The following is a 22,315-nucleotide window of genomic DNA, read 5'->3' on the forward strand; positions in this document are numbered from 1 at the left end:
TGAAAAACCCACACGTTTTAATGGCAATTTCCAAAGCCCTTCCCCGCCACCGAACAAACGTGACCAGTACAGAGCCCCTGGGGTCTGCAGCGGCACCCCAGCACCCCGGGCACCCCCTGCCAGCTGCCTGCGGGGACACGTGTGTCCCCCCCAGGGACACCCCGCGTGCCCAGCGAGGCTGCACGGCTGCAGCTCCAGGAACACGGTGCCACGTCAGCCCGGCCTGCTGCTGCTGGAGCCCTACGAAGGCTCCCTGCTGCCCGTAGCCCCCCCGTCCCCCTCCCGCAGCGGTGGCCTTCGGGGTGTCCCCAGCACGTTCCTGGCCCCCGTGTCCTCCTCGGCGGGGGTGTGCGGCTGTGGCAGCTGCTGGGGTGCGCTGGGCCACTGGGCACAGGCGGCAGGTAGTCACCCTTCCACGTCGGTGTGGCTGCTCTGCGGTGCTGGTGGCATCCTGCTGGAACAACATAAGGAAATAATGGCAAGGAAACAGCCAAGGAAATAACAGCCAAGGAAATAATGGCAAGGAAACAGCCAAGGAAATAACAGCCAAGGAAGTAACAGCAAGGAAATAACAGCTAAGGAAATAACAGCCAAGGAAATAACAGCAAGGAAATAGCCGAGGAAACAACAGCAAGGAAATAACAGCCAAGGAAACAGCCAAGGAAATAACAGCCAAGGAAACAGCCAAGGAAGTAGCATCCAAGGAAATAACAGCCAAGGAAGTAACTGCCAAGGAAACAGCCGAGGACAGCCCCAGCAGTTCCTACAGCAGATCGAGAGCTGCAGACCGAGCGTGGCCATCGCGGCCACCCCACCTACTTTAGCCTGGACTTGCTGAAAACCTCCTCCTCCTCCTCGGAGGTCAGGTCGTACAGCTGGCTCATGTGTTCCATGTGGTAGGCCTCCAGGGGCTGGTACAAGTCCCTCAGCCACCACGGCTGTGTCTGGCTGAAGCAGGACACGTGCGAGCCCTGGGAAGTGCCAGGGAAGGGAAGGAAAGGTTTTGGAGACAGTGGGAAACAGCCGGCGGTGCCGGTAGCGGGCAGAAGGGCAGCTCTGGCGTGTGCTCCCTGCCCTTACCTGCTCTCCGATGCCACACTCGCTCTCGCTCTGTCCCTCTGGGAGTTTTTGAAAGAACCTAAAAAAAAAAAAAAGGGAAAGGAGGCTAAAACATGCGTTTTAGTAGTTGCTGGTGGGAAGTTTCCTGCCGGGGAAGCAGGAATCGGGGAAGTGGCATTTAGCCCTGCAAAACACCTGGATTTAGCAAGTTAAAGGTGGGAGAAAAAAGGGTTTTGTGCATCATCTCCCCAGAATTCACCTTTCCCCATCCATCAGCAGGGAGGCTTGGCCCGGGAGGGCTGCAGCGGTGCCAGCATCCTGCCAGGGCAGAAGGCTGTACCCGCTCAGGGTGATGTACCCCGCTCGGTGTGTCGGCTGTACCTGCTCGGGGTGATGTACCCCGCTCGGTGTGTCGGTATGTCAGCTGTACCCGCTCAGGGTGACATTTCAGCTGACCCTAAGGGAGATGAGGAGCCCCAGAAGGAAGGGATGGCGCCGGCTGATGGGGCTGGGAAGGTGTCCCAGTTTAGCCTGGATGTGAAACGCGCTGGGAGAGGACAGGAGCAGGCTCTTCAGCAGCCTCTCTGGGGAGCGGGACAGGGAGAAACAGGGCAGAGCCGTCACCAGAGTTTTGCTGGAAGCCGGAGCCCCACAGCTGGGCAGCGTGCTTGCGGGGATGTAGGACCACATGGGAGCACAGGGCCAACACACCGACACATCCAGGGTGCAGCATCACCCGCGTGGACAAGCCTGGGTGGCTGGTTGAGGTGTGAGCTTATGGCCGTGCCTATCACTCACGCTTTGGGGTCCCTTTTCTGCATCTTTTAAAAAAGCGACGTGTTTTACACACAGACCGGGCAGTCTTGGGCAGCCAGCACCCACATGGGGCGGGGGGGCTTGCGGATTAGGGGCTGTTTGGAGTAAGGACTGTTTGTGGCACGGTGCAGGGAGTAATTACCATTTTGGGTGTGACTGACTGGTCCTTTGGGGCTGGGAAGCAGCTTCAGGATTTTGGGAGCAAACCTGGTGAAGGAAAGGCAGAGAGACTTGTAACATCAGGATTTTCTCATTAAACTCTGCAAAACACAGGAGTCCAAAAGGTTCTTCCTCCAACTAAGCCCGTTATATACATGCACAAGCCTGTGCAGCAGCCACGTTTTTAGAAAGAGCCCATCCTCCCATCCCAACTCCCCACTTTTCCCTGCCTCTGGAATGACCTGACCTCCCAGAGCTCTCCTAATCTCAGCAATGTTTATGTCTGCCTTTCTTATCTGGGTGGTGTTTTGCAGGGTACTCTCCTCCTGTTTAACCCCAGCCTGAAACATGAAGGTAGGCTTTTAAAGAAATAAAAGCCTTTTTTTCCGAGCAGGGCCCCAAAGGGGGGCTGAAATTGTGGGCATGCTGGCTCCTCTGCCCTGTTTCTGCTGCTGCCCTGACCCACGCAGAGCCGTGGCACCTTGCGGAAGGACTTGCTTTCAGGGGAATTGCTGCATGGCTGAAGGCAAACCGTGCTGGCAGGAGAGCAAAACGGGGTCAAGAGAAGAGCCTGGGAGGTGACCCTGGAGGGCTGGGGATTGCGGGATAAAACCTGGGGAAGGGCTGCTGGGAGAGGGAGCCACAGCCCCCTTCAAGGAAGCTGTTAGGAAAGCTGCAGTGCGGAGCTGCGGACAGGTCGTGACAGATACCAGGACAGGCTCCCCCCCCAGCAGGCTGAACCCATGCTGAGCTCTGTGGTGTGGATGCTGCAAGAAGCTCCAAGGGTGGAAAACCATCTCCTGTGCCACCCAGCATCCACAGCAGCACCCCGCGGCTCAGAAACTGTGCAGGGCAGCATTGCTCTGCCCCTGTGCACTCCAGCTACAAGGCATGACTGACAGCTGTCTGTCAAACGAGTTATTGGCTTACCTCAATGAGACAAAACGCTGTGAAATTAATCATGATGATGAGGGTCGCTGATAACGCTAACAGGAGGTTGTCGCCGAGGGCGTGCTTTGGTCTCTGCTGGGAGAGAAGGAAAGAAAATCATGAGGGGAGAGAGGGCTGGCCCTTCCATTCCCTGTTGTCTAGAAGGACACAACCAGCAATGCCCCGTATCTCTCCCACCTTCCTTATGGATTTCCTGTCCACCTTCCTGGTCTCGGGCATGCTGTTGGAAACATTCCCTTCCAGAAGACAGTGGCCCACGAGAACAGAGTCTCCCTGGTCATCTTGCCTCTCGCTGAGCAGCTTTACAAGCAGCCCCATCCTCGAGATCATCTTTGCACAGGGCAGCTGGACCTCGGGCAGGCTGCAGTCCATCCTCAGGGCTCGTGCCACGTGGGCGATGAACATCTGCAGGGCTTCGTCCGAGACGAGCAAACCTAGGTAGGGATTGACCTTGGTTTCAAAGAGGTCTCCTTGAAATGAAATGCTGTCTGGGCTGTCGGAGCTCCCTGGTTTACTGAGGAAACTGGATCCTTCCTTTGGTTGCTTCCAGTGTGTTTCTGCAGTTTGAGGGACGGCTGGTAAATGCCTACCTAGAGAGGAACCCTCTTCTTCACCCGTGTCCTCTAGCATGCTGCTTGCGGTGGGGGGGCTGTAGTTAACCAACAGGTTGTAGAAAAAATGCTGTTCTGTGTTTAGTTTCTGCTCTGCTTTACTTTCTGTTGGTGTGGGCTCTTCCTCAGGAGTCACATTGCCAGATGTCTTGGAGAAAAGCTGATTACTTTTATTCAGATACGGGCTGTCCCTCTGCTTCTGCTTTTTGTAAGTCCAAACATAGTCCTGCCTGGGACGTGGTGCTTCCTCTGCATCTTTTGCATCCTCCACATCTTCTGCATCCTCCACATCTTCTGCATCCTCCACATCCTCCATCCCATGAGTTTTCTTGGTCTGTTCCACAGCTTTGGAACAATTTTGATTATTAAAACACCTGGACAAATGGGGGGCCTCTGCTGGGGAGCGCAAAAGGGTATGTTTTGAAGGAGCTGTGGATATTTTGTGATGTCTGAAGATGGAGGTGTTGTCAGTGGGGTTTAACCTGCCAGCTGCTTCCTGGGGGTTTGCTGCTGTCTGGTTCAAACCTAAGCCATGCTGCTTTTGCACCCAGCCTGTGGTTGGCTCTCCCTCCACTGCTGGGATCTTGTGCACCTCGTCCTTTTGCATGGCAGATGTTGGCAGGGGTGAGACAGTGCTTGTCACAGTCATGATGCTTTCAGCCTTGTGCAGCTTATTCTTGAGCTCGGCCTCTAGTGCCTTTGCTAGAAAATCCAGTCTCCTTGTATGACTTTCAACGGTCCAGCCCATGTGCTGAATGTTGTGCAGCATCAGCTCCTTACTGGTTTTGTCTCCTTGCCTTAACAGCTGCTGAGAGGAACATGAATTTGTTCTGGAAATGTGATCATTTGCGTTCCCGAGATCACCATCAGTGCCGGTCAGGTTTAGGACAACTGCAAACGTTATGGTTTCATTGTCTCTGAGCAAAGGATCCTCAGGCTTGAGGTTCAACACCATGCTGGCTTTCAGTTTTCTGGATGGTAACACTTCCATTATTTTTCCTGGTGTTTCTGCCAGAGGATCTGTGTAAGCTTTAAAACACCAAGAGAGCAGATCAGTGACTTGGTATCATGAGAAGCTTTCTGCCAAAATACAGTGCCAAAGGTTTACCCTGAGCAGCAGGCGCTTGTCTTTGAGACAAGGGAGGCGTGTGAACTGAATGGTGGATGTGTTACAGACGGGAAAAGTCTTGTTAAATCAATCAGATTGTCTCATCGGGGTAAAACAGATATCTGTTTCTTCTCTGGTGTCTCCCAGGGCTCTGCTTTAATTGGTGTCAAACATCCCGGGGGAATGGGTTTGCTGCCGGAGAGTTTCCCACAGCTCGATACGAGCCAGTGTTGAGTTGTTAAAATCACCATAAAGCTTTTAAACTCACGGGTGAGCTTGGAAAGTGGAATACCCAAAGACACGATGTTTCTCCCTGAGCAGTTATCCCAGCTAGCCCTTCTCCCTGTGGTCAGGAAAACCTGGGATATTTCACATTGAAATGCCTCTATCTGCAGTCAGAGCGAGCCCCTGATAACAGAGAGCTGTTTCTCTGCTGATGGATGCAGCTTCCATCACCCAGGCTTAGAAGAAGTGGAAGATGTGAGGATTTGACCCAGAGTGATGCAAACAGCCCAGGAGAGCTCCTGCCCCGGCATGCAAAGGGCACACACTGCATCTGCAGAGCTAGGATAAGTCTTCAAGAGTCCTACACCAAGGCTGCAAACACAACCTTATCTCTAATCCTGCTTTGCAGATAGCTTAATGCCAGAGGCAGGCCGACATGGTGAAGAATATTTACAGATTACAAAGGTATTCAGGCCTTTTTTTCCTGTTAAAATGATAGGAAGTTGGACACAGAAATACCTTTACCTAGCCCTAAGCAACTTAGCAGCCTGTTTTCCCTTGACTTGCAATGAGGTTAGGCTCACTTGTCCACATTCAGTTTGCAAATGAGTTACTTGGGGACCTTGGGAACCTTACTGTATCTGTTTGCAGAAGTCCAGCTTGTCTCTGCTTTGAACAGGATGGTATTTACTTTGTGCAAAGATTGAGTAGGACAGTGCATTGCTCACGCTGTGCAGGCTAACCGGAGAACAGCGATGCTTGGTGTTCACCTAATGCCCTGCAAAGGAGATTGGGGTCCTCTCTCCTACACGCGGGGAGCAGGGTGGCAGAGAAACCAGGCAGTTTTCCAAGGTCACTCAGGCAATTTTTGGAGCCTGTACATCCCAGACCCGATCCAACACATCGTCATGACAGGAGGTTTCTGCAGAGCTTGCCTAGGGGCATCCGTGCTTGGTTATGGGTCTTGGGGTTCCCCGTGTGCGTGGCAGGTCTGAGGTGCAGCTCAGCACATGCCACCTTGCCACAGCAACGTGAACATAACTAGCCCCTTTGGCCATGTCTGTGCTGTGCCTGGGACCCCTCTCGCCACTGAGCTGTGGTAGGGTGGCACTGGAGAGGCTCAGGAGGTTGTCAGGGGAAATCTGGGGGGCTTCAGAGCAGACGGTGCCTTCCAGTGCTTGGGAACGGTACTGGGAATGCATGATTTCCTTGGCTAGATGTACTGTGTGGATTGGAAGCTCGTGTGTTTGTTTAACCCAGCAAGCTATTTCTTCTCAAGATAGTACTTGACACAGAAGATACGTGTAATTGCTGGTAACTTTTCAACCCTTGTTTTTTCCCAAGTCATGTGCTCAAAGGGGAATTTTTTTGTGTCTGTGGCTCAGGGAGCACAGTCCGAGGCCTCCCAGGTCTCACCTGAGCTGCCTGCACTCGCCTTTGGGCTGATTTAAAGGCCTCGCACAGATGAAGCTCCTCTAGAAAGTCTGGCCAGATTCAGTGTCCTTGGGACTGTCCAGGTGCCACCAGGCTGGACTGATGCCATCACGGTGGCCAATGCTGCCTGGGAACCCCCAGAAAACGGGGCCAATGCTACAGCATCTCCTACAGCTAGAGGAAACCGGGCAGATGGGATGTCTCCATCGATATCATTGGGAAGCCTACCGCACTGGGGAGCGCTGGTGGTGCACAGGTTCTCGCAGTGAAACTTGATGGTCCTGCACGGGGGTTTGGTGGGGTGTTTCTTCTGGCAGAGGCAGCAGGCCACATCACTGGGCAGTTTGCTAAAGATAAGAGGTTACTGGAGAAAACCCCAGCATCTCAATCCACATCTCTGAGTCCAAGTTGTAACACACATGGTTTTGCTTCAATTTCTTCTACAGCTCTGGAAAACTCCCCCCCCCCCCCCCCAATCCCAATGGACAATTATATTCTAATTTCTAAGAGAGCTTTCAAGCAGAAGATAAGCTTCTTTGTTGGCATCAAAATGTTGACGTTACCCTTGAAAACTGAACTAGTCCCCAAATCAAATTTGAAACAGAAATGCACTCCACCTTGATTTAAAACTTCCCCTTGAAAAACCTGGAACATGTCATCTAAAAGGTGAAATTCTGTTTCTTAGCAGGTGAGTTTGGGAGGTTCTCAACAGTAAATAGCAAACCTTAAGCTTACTGGAGTTATTCTGAATTAGTGGCGGGTGGACTCATGTCCCAAGCAGACCCCTTGTTTCAGCAATTACAGTCTGCTGGCGGCTGGGACCTAGTCCTGCATACTCACAGCGTTTCCAAGTGGACTGTTGTCAGGAGGAGCATGAGCAATGCCTGCTGAGTCAGTTGTGTTGCACCCAGGTCTCTGAAAGCATTTGAAAAACAACATTAAATTTTCAGGTGGCGTTACCAGAACTGTGCTCTGAGAATAAGCCCAGGTCCCTGATGATTGTGGTGGTGTTCACAAGGGATCCACTTCTGCCTAATCAAACAGAAATGATTCAAAACGCTATCGTTCTTCTGCTTTGACCGGCTCCTAACCATGAGGTCTGAATCAGGAGGGGATCCTGCAGATCTTGGGGTAGATGGATGCAAACAGAAAGGATTCCCTGGCTCAAAGCCCTCCTCCTGCTCTCCCATGAGCGCAGCCCCAGCCCCTGAAGGGAAACACTTCTTGCCCAAGAGGATGAATCGACTGTGACCTTGGAAGGAGCGTTCGTATCAGTGAAAAAAAGACACGGTGCTGAGCAGAAAGCAAAGGGTATCTGTGGGACAGCAGGGCTGGGAGCAGGAGGGATCTCTGCAAAAAGCCCGTCTCCCTCCCTGAGGAGTCACACAGGGATGTGTAAGCAGGAGCCATAGGATGCTGTGACTCATGATTAACAGAGCATCACCTGCCCCCAGCTGTGGCAAGGCAGCAGGATGGGGATGCAGGGCGGGCAGGAGCCCTGGGCTGTTGGCACGAGTGCCCCAGTGATTGGGATCCCACCTTCTCGGTGCTCAAGCAGGAGCGGGGGATATTCCCAGACTCTTCAGGCCACTCCATGGCTCCAGACCTGGACAGCCTCTAGTCTTTTAAAGCTTGTATCCCAGCTGCTTGGTTGCTTTGCAGCTGGGGACACACCAGCTTGGCCTTTGCCCTGCTCTGCTGGTGCCAGGGCTATTTGCACCTCTAGCAGAATAAGGCTGGGAGAAAAGTGAGATTTGCTACCAGATCTCTGCTTTCCTGACAACAGGGCACTCAAGAGAGACAAAGATATATATTAATCCAGTAAAAATGAGGCAATACTTACAGATACTTGACCGAAGGCAGCTTGAAGAATGATGTGTCAGCAATAACGAACAGGGGGTTATGGCTTAGGATCCTGAAAAAAACAACACACCACTGTGAGTGGGTGATGGGAAGGACGCAAGCTGTGTAGGTTGGGGCATGTGGGGATGGCCTGCCCACTTGTCCTCTTACATGTACATAAACCCACGAGCCTGGAAAGCCAAGATCAACTGGCCCTATGCAGCAGGCACTGGAGAAACAGATGACTAAAATACTTAGTGTAAAGTAAAAAAAAAACCCAGTGGTTCCTGATCTGTATAAACAGAGGTAAATCAAAGTGAATTTCCACTAGATCATTGCAAAGTATTTCTGTGATCAAGGAGTTTTTCCTCTTTGCCAGGCTTCACATTTCTACCCTTTGAATATCAGAGAGGCCCAGAGAGAGTTATGCCTGTTGGATCTGATGTGGAATTACACTGAAATCCCCTTTCCAGGCTCCTCTCCACCATGTGAGTGGTGTAAAGAGGTTTATGGTGGGTAAGGATCCAGCCAATTTTTATGGATGGCAGATGTGAATTTGGCTGAACAATTTTCACTCGAACCTCCCCAAAGAATTTCCTTTCAAGTGGAGAACAAACATAGGAAATTTCAGCCTGAAGATAAAAAATTGGCTCAGTGCTATGCGTGTGAAGAAGGGCCTGGGATGAAGGCTAGAGGCAGGAACAGATGCTGATGGGCTGATTCACAAAATACATCAGGTCCTCATTATCTCCAGCTGAAAGAGCAAAAGCCCAGAAGTGCTGCTTCTGGAAAACACAACATCTCTTCCTTTCCTCCTCAGCTCACACCTTCTCTTTGCTTCCCTCCACCAGGACTTTGATGTTATCTGGAGTCTTACTTTCCGTATTTTCTAACATTTCCACTGTCCATCAACTTTTACGCTATTACTACATCCAGCCAGGCAAAGCTGTGGCTTAGTCCTACAGGAATTGTTCATAATTTATTCTGCCACTTTATTTGGTGTATCACGCGAGAAGTATTGCACTTTTCAGGACAGCAAGGAGACTATGGATTTCCCTTATGTATGTACATGAACCCAAACACCAAATGCCCTGGCTTCCCACTTACTTCAGGTCCAGATGGGAACAGTGATCCTACCCCTGGAAGGGCTTCCTGATAGAACCGACTGTGGATTAAATCATGTTTTCTCAAGACACCAAAAGAACAAAGCCTCATTTTTTGTGGGTGTTTTTGAGACTCTTTACTTTTAAATGCAAATATGCAAAGTGAAATTTCAGGCTAGAAATCTGGGTCACGTCCCATACCCCTCATCAACCTGCCTCTTCTCCCTTCCTGCAGCATTTCTTTCTTATCTGTCCCCCTGGGCTCCCACCGCTACCGTTTGAACCTGGTGCTGGTTCAAGGAAGCTACGGGGAAGATAAGCAGGCCAGCAGAAAGAGGCTTTCAGACTGAAGACTCCTGGTAGACCCTGGATGACACCTACAATAGGATTCTAAGAGAGTTGGGCTTGTTCAGCCTGGAGAAGGCTCTGGGGAGACCTTATAGCAGCCTTTCAATACCTAAAGGGGGCTTATAAGAAAGATGGGGACAGATTTTTTAGTAGGGCCTGCTGTGATAGGACATGGGGGTAAGGGTTTTGAACTGAAAGAGGGGAGGTGCAGATTAGCTATTAGGAAGAAATTCCTCACTGCGAGGGTGCTGAGGCACCGGCACAGGTTGCCCAGAGGAGCTGTGGACGCCCCATCCCTGGAAGTGTCCCAGGCCAGGTTGGATGGGGCTTGGAGCAACCTGGGCTAGTGGAAGGTGTCCCTGCCCATGGCTGCGAGATTGGAACGAGCTGGTCTTTAAGGTCCCTTCCAATCCAAACCATTCTATGATTCTGATTCAGTACTTTACAGAGAGCAAATCTGCTCTACCCCACTGTAACTGCGGACTCCCACTTTGATCTACCTTTAGACCTTGTTGCACTTACAGCTTCTGTAAAAACTGCATCCCATGCCATGCCTGGAAAGTGCTATTCTGGATCTGCGTGATGAGATTTCCACCAAGGTTTCTGGGGAAAAAGAAGATCACAGAAATGAATCAGGTCTGTCCTACAGGAAGCGGGACCGAAGCAGTACTGATTTGTACGAAATATGCAAATCTAAGGTAGAGTAGGGAGGAAACTGCCATTTTCTCATTTCTTTTTTAACCTGTCAGGGAGAGGAAATGAAGTGCACATGTGCTTAATCTATTTCTGTTCCAGGATACAGCAAGCCTTCAAGAAATGGCTTCTATTATGGCTGCGTTTGGACAGCCATGCTGTGATCCCTCATCCTGTTGTGGGTCATCCAGCCATCCGCATTGATCTCTTCAGCTCCGTTAGTCTTTTAGCAGGAGAAATTTAGTCATTGTTCTAAAAATACCAGGAACATTTTCTAGCACAAAAAGGGTTATAAATGCAAACAGACTTCACTAAATACACTCGAAAGAAACTTTTGTAACTCACAGAAGCTGCAAAAAAGGAAGTGGCTCAAAAGCATGTTCCTCAATCGACAGGATTTTATTGCAAGATAAATCCCTGTTAAAATTAGAACACAAAATGTTAGTTACATTTGCACTGTCATGTTTACTTTTATTTGCTTTGACACTGGCAGCATATAAGTCATACAGCTCTGATTTCACGGGGTGTTTATATCTGGTATGAGCTTGCAGTGGTGTGTAACCTGTAATAACCCTCCTAACCGGAGGTGGCTTTCATCTCAGTGATTTTTTTTCTAGCTATGGTCCCACCAGAATTATTTTAGGGCTTGATTTTCCTCTCTGCTAACAAAAAAGACTCTTTATGCAGGCACAGTTTAGGTGCTGAGGATGCATTTGCAGGGACCACACCGTTGTGTGACCCTCTGGATGGGCCACAGAGATGCAACCTGCCTTCCCCCAGTGCCATCAATGCTTTGCTTGCTGAAGTCAGCCAGAAAAGCTTGGAGAGCACCCCTTGTTTGAGGGTTTCAGGGATAGGTTGGTAACCACATATGTGACCAAAATGGTTATTTTTCTCTTAATCCCTCCCTCCTACACCATGTTTGGTGAAAAAAGTTATGTTAGAGGGACCCTATTAAAGATGCAAAATCAAGAACACGGAAGTCTGGAAAGGGCACAGTGAAGGGGTAACCTAAATCCCACTTTCCTGCACAGCTCTGTGGGGAGATGTGTGTAGATACACAGCCGCTGTGGGATTCACCTGGCCTACCTTCAGAAATCAAAAGGTTTGCTGTCTCAGCTTGAATTAGCTGCCTGGGCTTGTTCTGCAGCGATCAGTGAGAGAGAAGTATTTTTTGGGAGTGATTCATCCCCTCCTCAGACAGGTTCCCAAGATCGTTTGGGTGAATGGGAAGTGTCTGTTCCTCTCCACGGAAAATAAAAAGAGCCTGAACAATTAGTGTAATCCCAGGCAATTATTAGGCATCTAAAATTAGAGGAGATGAATGCACAAGGTTTCTTTTGTAGGAAGATGGCCTTGCTACTGGAGAGGGTGTTCAGGGAGAGCATCAGGGAGTGACTGCAGCTCTTGCCTGCAGGGTCTGGACCTCCCAGGGAGGCAGCTGGGTGGTAGGAGGAAGGTCTTTGCACGTGCAATCTCAGAAGTACTTGGGAGAGTTCAGTTTTCAGCCTTGTGGAAGGGAAACATGGCTGGAAGCCTGTTTCTTCCCAACCTGACTCATTTAGCTTGCAACCCACATCCTGCAGGACATGCTCTCTGCTTTTAAGTTCCTGGATCCTTCTTTGCTATGATGTAGGGCACACATACCTGCTAGAATGACACAGGGAGGGGGAGCCAGTGGGATCCAGCACTGGTGCTACTTTGTTTTCCACCATTCCCTAGCACTGAGACAAGGCTTAGATGCAGCCCTAGGGCTGGCTCACCACAGCAGCAGCACCAGAAAGTCCAAGACCACCCTGGACTTGGCTCCTTCCAAGCCAACATGCATGCTAGAAAATACAAAACCTCCCTTTTTGTGGGAAAAATGCAAGCCCGTAAGGGCCACACTCAATAAATGACACTACAAATGCAAATAGTGATGGAACCAAGATACTTGCAATGATCTACAAACGCAAGCCAGAGAGGCAATTTAGGGACACCTCCCTGTGTGCTCATTTCAGCTGCTCTATTAACAGAGGAGTGGGACCCAAAACATGACCCTCATGAAATAATTCAAAGCCAGAGCTTCCCCTGCTGTCTGCTTTTTCACGTGAGTACTATTTTGATCTTTGACGTGATGTCTGTATGGAGAAATGACTGTACCTGTGACTCCTCTGAGGCTCAGGTAACCTGGGCTCTGGGCACTCAAGCTGTGAACCTCCAGAGTGCGATTTATTTCTGCCCCTTAGCCTTTAAGATAAGGAAGGAGAGCATGACAGCGGCCAAGCAGAGGAGAGAGAACAGGGCAAGATTTTGCCATTCTTGTTTCATACTTCCTTTGCCTGCACCGCACAGGAAACCCCAAAATATGTAAAAACCTGAACTTCAAGGATTAAAAAACCCTGATGCTTCTGTGCTCCCTTCCAGACAGCATTAGAGACAGACTACTTGTTGCAATTTCGTATGACATCGCGTGGACATGATTGCACATTTGTTTCTCCTCCAAGAAGAGGGGGGACTCAGCCGGATGCAGCCCTGAGCAACCTCATTGATTTTTTAATAGAAAAAAAACTGTGCTAGCTTTGAGGTTAGCCCTGCTTGGAGCTGGAGGCTGAAGCAGAGATCTCCCAACCTCAGTCCAGCTGGGATTTCAGCAGAGGAAGGGTTAGTGCAAACTTCTCTCTTTCCACCTGGCATAGCCACCGGAGAGGCTATCCCAGGAGCGATCAGCAATAAAGGGCTCTGCCTTCACTACAACAGAGGTATTTTCACCCAAACCCTAGCAGAAGCAAGGCATGCATGTGTTTTCCCTTGCTCTAAGTGGTTCTCACACCAAAAATGTTGGTCCTCAGATGAACAGAGCCAAAGGCAATCTCCAAGGGGTTAAGGAGGTCACTGTTACCTTAGGGCTGACTAAAAGTCATCCAATATCTGTGGGAAAGGGCAGCAGTGTCCTCCTCCTGGTTGAGTTTAGGGAAATGAAAGCTGCGCCCTGCCCTTGTGGGAATCCTCCCCCCAGGCACTACTGCAGCACCCAGACACCCTGCTCTGCTCTGGCTGTAGCCTGAAACCCAGGAGGAATAAAGCAAGCTTGCATGGGGGTGGGCTGAGCACAGGGGTCCCAGGGAGGGTGAGGCAGTAGCCCAGTGCAGCGGGCAGGGGACGGTACCTACAGGTGCTTCAGCAGGAACAGACCCTCCAGTGAACGCCTGTTCACCACCCACAGATCATTGTACTGGAGGACTCTGGAATGAGACAAACAGACATTCACTGTGACAGCAGCTGCTCTCCAGGAGGACACGGCATTTTCAGGGAAAAATATCCTGCAGGAGCTTTACTGAAGCATCTCTGAGTCACTGCAGGGATCATCACCACTCATCGCAGGAGTGCTCGCTCCCGGCTTGCTGAAGGTACCTGCAGGCTGATCGGTGATTCAACAGGCATGGGGATGGTCTGTAGGGTGGAAGGGACACAGCTCACGGCATCTCTTGCCATCCTAGGAAGCCCTGGTCACAACCCTCCTTGCTGAGCCGCTCAGCTCTGAATGCAGTTGGAAACCATTGGCGTGGGTTACACCCTTGGCTCAGACACCAGATGAAAGAATTGAAAATCCCTGAACTCCCAACGTTTTAAATGCTAGGGGATACTTACAAGTACTCAGCCCACAGGTAGTCCTTCCATGCTTGATTTTCGAGGGAAGAAATTGAATTGCCAGTAAAATCTCTGCAAAAAAACCCCGATGGATGCTGTCACCCCTCAGGAAAGCCCCTTCCCCTGCAAATGTGGCTGCTGAGGTGGAAGTGGTGGCTTCACCCCCGGCCCTGCAGCACAAGCCCCCCCCAGACCAAGACATCTGTCGGTGACTCCTGGGTGTCCTGGGAGGGGTGACCAGGCCTAAGAAGCCAAGGAGGGAAGATGGAGGGGGCCTGGCGGAGCCTACTCACAGGACAGAGAAGGCCGGGCGGCGGCTGGCCGGGGGCACGCTGACCAGGGCAGCATGGCTGCAGTCCAGCAGCCGCTGTTGGCAGCGGCAGGGTTCCGGGCAGGACCCCCCGGCATGTCCCGGGCAGGGGGTGGCTGCCAGCAGCAGCAGCAGCAGCAGCAGGAGGCGGCCAGGCCAGGGCAGGCCCATGGTGGTCTCACCTGGCTGGGGGTTACCGGGCTACAGGCCGGGGCAGGGTGGGGGGGCGCAGGTCTGTGACCACACAGCCCCCCCCATGGTAGGCTGCGCCTCAGGGCCGGGTGTGGGACCAGGGGCCTCGGGCACCTCGGCTGGAGGGAAAATATGGTAGGATCACAGGTTCATTTAGGCTGGAAAAGATGTTTAAGAGCATCAAGCCCAGCCGTTAACCCAGCGCTGCCAAGGCCACCATGCAACCATGTCCCCAAGCACCGCACCAACATGTTTTTTAAACTCCCCCAGGGATTGTGACCTCACCACCGCCCTGGGCAGCCGGTTCTAGTGCTTGGCCACCCTTTTGGTAAAGCAATTTTTACCCGATGTCCAATTTAAAACTCCCCTGGCACCACCCTCTTGTCTCTTGTTACTTGGGAGAAAGAGGCCAACCCCACCCGGCTACAGCCTCTGGTCAGGCAGTTGTAGAGAGCAATAAAATCCCTCCTGAGCCTATAATATAATGTAAAATAAATAAAATCTCCACCTGAGAACTTGCCCCAGTAAAGGCTTTACGGCATTCTGCAGAGGGTCAGTCCCTCCGCTCAGTACTCCCCCTTGGAAACGCTGCATCTTGCTTCCCACATGGATTTCTCCAAATTCAGTGTCCAGCCACTGGATTTTGTCCCACCTTCACCCACCTGGTTAAAAAGCTCACCCCGCGGGCATCAGGCGTCTTCTGGAGCAAATCACCCCTTTCCGCATTTTCTTGTTAAAAGAAACAGGTTGCACTCCTCCCATTTCAAAAGGGATCTCAAGTCATTCCTGGGGCTCTTCCTTGAGCTCTCCCAGTTTACAATCACCTTTTTTTCTGAAGAGAGGTCAAAAAATCTGAGCAGAGTTTTTATCAAATAAGCGTTCCCCCCTCCCTGATTTGGGGAGCTTGATGCCCCTTCCCATTGCTTTTGTGCTGCCTCTGAGATTCATTCATCACACTGGGTTACAAAATTTTACTTAGTTTAATGAAAAATCTGTTCAAAGTTAGAAAGAATCTTTGCTTTACATAGTGATAACATCCCAGCTACTTATAGCTGGGGCTCAGCACAGGTGGCTTAAGTGGCACAAGTGGCTCAACACATTATTACAGGACTTTGGTTTATTTCTTTGAAAGAATTTTCACTTAAGAGAAATATTTTTTTCTGTGCCTGTGCAGGCATATGCAAGTACCACAGCTACTCCTGCTGGTAAGATACCTTCTGCTGTCTCCAGCTTTCTCCTACAGATCAGAGAGAACCTGAACTGTATGTAGGTTCTTGCAGGGAGGGCTGGTTCCTTTTATTTTTCCGTAAGTGCTATGCATATCTGTTACCCTGTCTAAATAATAATCACACAGCTAAGCTGTCTTCCATATATAGCTGACCTGGATAAGCTGACAGAAAAACACTTCCTCTCCAAAAACAGCATATATTTTTGGGCTTAATTTTAGTAACACTAGGTTTATTGCCCATTTCTTTTGCTGTTATGTATTTGGAGAAAAAGAAAACATTGGCTATGACGCGCATGTCATTTCATGGTGTTAGACTTTCATTCCTAATCAAACACTGCAGAACTTTTGGAAATGATCTGAAGACAGAGCTGCACTAATTAGATGGCATGCCCCAGCTAAGGAGCTCATCATCAAAACTGAGATCAGACAAAACTTCTTCTTCTTCGAGGTCAAACTGTGCCAAGGACAATTCATTGACCTGGGAATAGAAATCAAGAGTAAATTTCTTTCTCTACACCACATTTTAGCTTCATTCCTCTGCACCTGGAAACAATGTATTTTTACCACCTACAAGCGACAGAATTTACCAACTTGGGAACATTTCTGCTTTGGAAAGACTGACCAACGTCACAAGGCAGTGAACCAAAAGGACACCCAGCATCCCTCCTCCCGAGCAAGTCCTTCCAAATTCCTGTCTGTTCCTCTTCCTATCAGGCTGCAAGGTGCCTTGTGGAGAGAGAGCACTGAATTACCTCCCACACACCATCACAAGGGATGGGAGGGCAGGGATGACTCTTCTGATAAAGAGAGGTTTGAGAAGCAGCAGGCTTTCTGTTTCACTTTGCTGCTCACTTCTCTTACGATCACTACATGTTAGGTCAGCTCTCTGTGGGTTTAGAAGAGGTCAGATAGAAGGGGCTGCACAGAGGAAAATGCAGAGAGAGAACAAACCAGCAGAAATTTCATTTTCTCAATGAACAAAAAAACATCTGACGGATGTTAGTCACTTCACACAGCAAAATACTCCTGTTTTACTGCTGCTCTTCAGTAAGAGAGGAAGATAGTTTTGCCTGTGGACACTAGGTGACTCAGTGCCATCAAATGGAATAATGTGTCACAAGGTGCGTTAGGCACTTCCTCCATGCACACAGCATGAGGGGTTCAACACTGTGCAGCACGGTGCTGATGCATCATGCGAGAGTGATGCTTGCTTTCAAAGAGTGCCGTATCAGTGGTCTCCCCTGGTACCTAGCAATGTTTTCAAACTAAGTGGGATGAAAATCCTCTGCTCGTGACTTGCTGGCCCACAGAACTCGTCTCACTGAGCACAATGATTAAAGTTTTACTGTTGTACCAGGGTATTTTTTTGCGGCACATGCTAACAGATCCCACAATTACCTGCAGGGATTTCACTAAATTGTTCCCTCTGGGTAAGAATAAGTATATGAAGTGCATTTCTAGATGGGGAGGTTGATTAATTTAACAACTTACTAAAAAAATAATTTGATTTAACCTACTGTGACTTTACCAGGATTTTCACTTTCACATATTCCATGAAGAGCGGTCCTGGATGCTGTCATGTGTGTGACCTGTCAAGCTGCACCGTAATAGTCCTGTACACTAACTGCTTACTTGCCTGTGCTGTCTAAAAAATACATGCATTTCTGTACAAAGATACCTCAAAAAGTAGGAGTTTTAAAGCCTCAGTGTGCTGTACAATTCCACGATGTAATGACTTCCTGGGATTTAAGTCGAGGCAATTGCTGCGTGAAAGGAGGATGTCAGAGGCTGTAACAGTTAACAGCTGTTACTTCCAATCCCTAGATGTAACATACAGGTCCTGGGCAGAAGCTAAATATCCACGGCTTTTACCTGAACAAGCCCCTTCAGTTCCTCTTCTGTTAAGGAGTCTATGGGCTCCTCTTGGGAGGAATTGTACTCCACGGCCACTTTCCCATTCTCTGAAACAGAATAAACAGCCAGAGATGTGGTTAGTTCCTACTGTGTGTAATGACAATAAACCTACCTGGACCTCCAAATGGGACAATTGTGCTTCATAATGACTTCCAGAGCGAGTGGCTGGTTGGCCTGAATGCATGTGCCTCTTTCTCCAGCCTACCTGCCTGCCCTCTCTGCAGGAAACCAGATGGCTCTTACTAGATGGAGTGGAAACTGAAACTGAGGAAGCAGAAATCTACGAAGAAGACCGAGCATGTTAATTACTGGTTTCTCTGTATGCATAGATCAGAAGGCAGGAAGCACTGCAAAACATCTGAATCCAGAAATCCACCTTTCAAAGGAACACCTTAAAGAACTCGGGGGAGGAATCTGGCAGATGAAAGGCCCCTCTCTGTAAAATGAGGATAGTGGCACTGACCCGATCCCCATCAGGGATCCTGAGAAGCCTAAAAGACTAAAGTACCCCAACACCACATAAACAGATGTCACCTAAAAGCTCAGAGAGCACAAGACCTGGAACCCAGAGAAAGCAGGTGTTGCAGTTCCTGGGTCAGCACAGAGCCACCTTCTGTGATTAAAAACTGACAAGGAGATAGTAGCCTCAAAGAAGTAACAGTGAACACAGCAGTGGGGCATGGACTGTTGACGGCACCTGGCTGCCTTGGAACCAGGACAGGAACGTGCAAAGTGCTGCAGTTCAGTCCATGTTACTCCTGGAAGCAGAAATTCCTCACGTCCTTATTCGGCATGGACATGTAGTGTTAAAAAGCTCTCCTTGCCAGAGTTTACAGGCTTGGAATTTGGAGTATCAGTTAGTTATTTATCATTAAAAAAATCTGGCCTCCTTTCAGATTTTCCTTTCACTCACATAGCCCATAGGGTGGAACCACTCTGTTAAATCATTACAGACCACAACACAAGTTTAATTTTGCCTGAAATTTCCCAGGCCTCAATAAATCCCAAGAAAGGTTCAGAGAAAAAGAATTCATATCAATTATCGTGGAAGTTATAATGTCATTAGCCCAAACACCCCAGTTCTTAATACAAAACTAGGCCTTACCTAAGACTACAAGGAGTATCTTCTGAAAGGCACTAGACAAGGCTTTCCCAACTGTGAGTTTCTGAACTCTTCTTGTGGCTGTGACAAACTTGAGAGGATCTGAACATGACAAGCAGCATGTTATTGATATTGACACTCTGCATATGAAGCACGCCAGCTGCATCGCGCTAGGAAACGTAACCAAACACAGCTCTACAGATCTGATAAGAAAGCCGCTTACGTTTCCGGACTCATCGGCAGTATGGCAGCACCCTCACAGGGGCTTCGTGTGCCAACCCACCGCGGTACACCACCGTCAGGGCTGTGTCAGGACCCTGCCCAGCACAGCAGGCAGGGCAGAGCCCCGCTGGGACCTGAGCTGTGCCACAGGCACAATCACATGGATGTTCACACCAGAAGTGTCTGTGATGGGGAATGAATATTGCTGCAGGCAAGAGGGAGAGAACAGAGGGTAGGAAAGCGATACTGGTGTGAAGCAGGGAGGGAAGTGGCACGTTCAGTATCCCTCGCTGCATAGCACAGTAGCTCACAAGGCCCTGCACAGATCCTTGCCTCCAGCTAAATTCAGGCACTTTATCAGACCCACAAATTGTGCAGAAGCAAGAGCGACCAGTGTCTGTGACAGCTGCTGAGAGACTTCCAGCTGCATCCAAAACGTACCTTCACTGTTTTCCACGTCTGCCTCGCCGAGAGCAACTCCCCTGGTGCGTACCCCATGGTTGGGCAGCGTCACCTCTACAGCACACAGGTATTTCACAGATTGCTTTTGTAATGTCTTTCCCAGTTCCTCATTCTCACCATCAAAACCAGATACATTCTGCAGCTGTTGGGAAGACCACAGATAATTGATTTCGATTAAACAGGAAGGGTGTGTTATGATCACCTAGGCCTATGCACCACCACCTCTGCACAACATGTGACTCCAAGGCAGAAGCACATGGTGAAGGCAGAGCAGGGATGTTTATCATTTTGACCCTATTTTAGAAATACCTCACAGTCCTCATCCTCTGGGAGTCTTGGTCATCTCAGCCACTTCCAGCAGATGATGAATACTGTCAGGCCCTGCACTGCTTTAATCACAGCTGCCCCTGTTTTTACTAACAGGGCCAAGCCAGTGCCCTCACCCATAGCAATCTTCTCTCTCCAGGCTTTCAAAATACCCCCATTTGTGGTCCAAAACTCAGCTCCTGTAGCTGTCTCTTAGTTGTTGACTTGAGGACGATTCTTATTCCACCAACCACTCTAATTAAGGAGAGGATGAGGGAAAAGATGACAGATGAATATAAAGGGCCCCTTACTGTGATGATGCGACTGGACCAGCCGTTAAAGCCAAGGTAGTGGTTGGCCAGCTGCTGGCACTTGTTGCTGTTGAGACCAAGGACTTGTTGCTGAAACCCTTTCTGCCTGGCGCAAATGCAAACCTGTCCAGGAAAGAAGAACCCTTGTTAGCCAAGCTTTGCTTGTAAGGTTCCCACTACAAGCACACCACTGATAGCTCCGGGAGACTCATCTGAAGACAACATATTCCCTGACTGCATGTGTGCTTCGGACATGTGTTAAATATTTTTTACCCATGAACGGGCCCTGCAAATTATTCCAGAGGAGGGATGCTGCCCTTTTACTGCTTAAATGCTACCTGGGAGTCAGTGGTGAGGATGTCAACATGGTGGTAGTGCCCAGCCACAAGGCAGTAAACTTTTTGCGCAGGAAGCATCACTGAGATCAACAAGCATTTAGTGCGATTCTACCCTGCTTCTGGATGTCAGTGCTGAGTCCTGCAGGTTTCACACCTGGGGCCGTTCTGCTTACCTTCAAGGGAGATTTTTGAAACAGCCTTTTCCCATTGCATGTGCGCTGAGCTCTGCTGGCATCTCCAGCTGAATAAAACTTGATGATGGCGTAATACCCAGGCCCTGCCACAGCAGCATTTCTGTGTGCTCGCACGGAGTAGAGTGGCCCGAATTTGGAAAACACCAAAAAGAGGGAATGCTGAGAAAAAACAAGAGAAAAAAAAAATAGAGTCTTTTGAAATACCTATGGGTGCTCCAGGGACTGAGAAACAGCCACAAAACCTAATTACCTAGAAAACAAGGAAAGCTTTTAGTACTGTTGAACAGCGATAAGCCCTGGAATAAGCAGTGAGGCTGAAGATGAGTATCTCTCCCTAAAAATAAGCTCAGTCTGGCTGGGCCTCTGACCCTGATGATATCTCATCTCCATTATCATCCAGCCTCTGCATCAGGAGGACACTAAAGACAGACACGGGATTTTCTGCCCCGTCACGCTCATCCCAGATGGCTCTTGCTCTCTGCCATCCTTTGCATGGATGCAGGAACGTTAGCACCGTATTTTGCAGGCAGAGTGGGGTTTTGTTCCAGGGCTTCAACCCTGTGCTGGGTGCTTAGGGGTCTTGCTGTGCTGGCCATGAAACCGGCCATGGCACAGGGGCAGAAATCACCTGGCGGGGGCCTGACACCCCCTCGGGGATGCCCTGCCCGCAGCATGCCTCAGGGAGACAAGGCAACTAAAAAATGATTAAAAGCAAACAAATAAAAAATAGAAGGGAGGGATTAAAAAATGTATTATTAGGATGGGGGTGAAGCCATCAGTACAGATGGGGGAGAACTGGGTCCTCAGCTCCAGGGGGGAGAGGGACCCTGGGGGGGTCCTGGGCCCAGCTCCTTGGCCCTGGAGGGGTGTCAGGGTGCACCCCCTGCTCTGGGGGGGACCAAGGACCTGCTCCCCAGCTCCGGGGGAGATCCCAGGCTCTGCTCCCCAGCCCTGGGGGGGGTCCCGGCCCCCACTCCTCTGGGCCTGGGAGGGATCACAGGCTCTGCTCCCCAGCTCTTGGGGGGGGGATCCCGGTCCCCGCTCCTCCAGCTGCGGGGGCTCCTGTGGCCCTGGGGGGGTTAACCCGGGCTCTGCTCCCCAGATCGTGGGGGGCTCCCGGGCCCTACCTCACCTCCAGCCCCGGCCCCGGCTCCAGCCCCCAGACCAGCAGCGTGCGGGCGCTCCCGGCCGGCACCCGGAACTCCACCACCTCCGCCATGCCCGGGCTGCCGCCCCGCCCCCGGCCCCGCCCCCGGCCCCGCCCCCGCCCCGGAGGGGAGGGGAGCCCCCCCCGCACCCGCCCCGTCCCTGCCGAGCCCCCGCAGCCCCCCAAAGCCAGGGCCGTGTTAGCCCTCACGGCCTGTCCCCGCAGCCCCCCAAAAGCCAGAGCCATGTGGGACCCCATAGCCTGTCCCTGCAGCCCCCCAAAGGCAGAGCCATGTCAGTCCCCATGGCCCATCCCCTGCAGCCCCCCAAAAGCCAGAGCCATGTCATCCCCAACCCCGCAGCCCCCTGAAAGCCAGAACCATGTCATCCCCCACCCCACAGCCCCCCTGAAAGCCAGAACCATGTGGTCCCCCACAGCTCATCCCCTGCAGCCCCCCAAAAGCCAGAGCCTTGTCGGCCCCCACTGCCTGTCCCTGCAGCCCCCCAAAAGCCAAAGCCATGTCATCCCCCACCCTGCAGCCCCCCTGAAAGCCAGAGCCATATCAGCCCCCACCCTGCAGCCCCCCGAAAGCCAGAGCCATAACAGCCCC

At 50.7% G+C, this 22,315-nt stretch overlaps 2 protein-coding genes across 10 annotated transcripts; both read right to left on the minus strand.

The window, feature by feature from the left end:
• On the minus strand, positions 1 to 15,301 carry LOC114012581 (leucine-rich repeat-containing protein 37A2-like). Of its 9 annotated transcripts, none has more exons than XM_055789701.1 (16): positions 14,990 to 15,301; positions 14,273 to 14,600; positions 13,980 to 14,051; positions 13,743 to 13,781; positions 13,502 to 13,573; positions 10,695 to 10,766; positions 10,179 to 10,259; positions 8,207 to 8,278; positions 7,204 to 7,278; positions 6,592 to 6,710; positions 3,163 to 4,625; positions 2,965 to 3,060; positions 2,018 to 2,082; positions 1,081 to 1,138; positions 820 to 971; positions 1 to 454 (listed from the first exon to the last, which is right to left on the minus strand). In XM_055789701.1, the coding sequence occupies exons 2-16, from the start codon at positions 14,458 to 14,460 to the stop codon at positions 406 to 408; spliced, it is 2,673 nt and encodes an 890-aa protein (XP_055645676.1). In that variant the 5' UTR covers positions 14,461 to 14,600; positions 14,990 to 15,301; the 3' UTR covers positions 1 to 405. The 9 variants fall into 9 exon arrangements, with proteins under 9 accessions (XP_055645676.1, XP_055645677.1, XP_055645682.1 ...); XM_055789702.1 differs by having other exon boundaries at positions 14,273 to 14,639; XM_055789707.1 differs by lacking the exon at positions 14,273 to 14,600.
• A 141-nt stretch (positions 15,302 to 15,442) lies between these two features.
• On the minus strand, positions 15,443 to 21,793 carry RDM1 (RAD52 motif containing 1). Its single transcript, XM_005238818.4, has 7 exons — positions 21,691 to 21,793; positions 20,538 to 20,717; positions 20,027 to 20,149; positions 19,389 to 19,551; positions 18,729 to 18,827; positions 17,582 to 17,670; positions 15,443 to 16,187 (listed from the first exon to the last, which is right to left on the minus strand). The coding sequence occupies exons 1-7, from the start codon at positions 21,775 to 21,777 to the stop codon at positions 16,083 to 16,085; spliced, it is 846 nt and encodes a 281-aa protein (XP_005238875.3). The 5' UTR covers positions 21,778 to 21,793; the 3' UTR covers positions 15,443 to 16,082.
• Between the last annotated feature and the right edge of the window lie 522 nt (positions 21,794 to 22,315).

This window comes from Falco peregrinus, chromosome 18 (assembly GCF_023634155.1).
Source record: "Falco peregrinus isolate bFalPer1 chromosome 18, bFalPer1.pri, whole genome shotgun sequence".
NCBI lineage: Eukaryota > Metazoa > Chordata > Aves > Falconiformes > Falconidae > Falco > Falco peregrinus.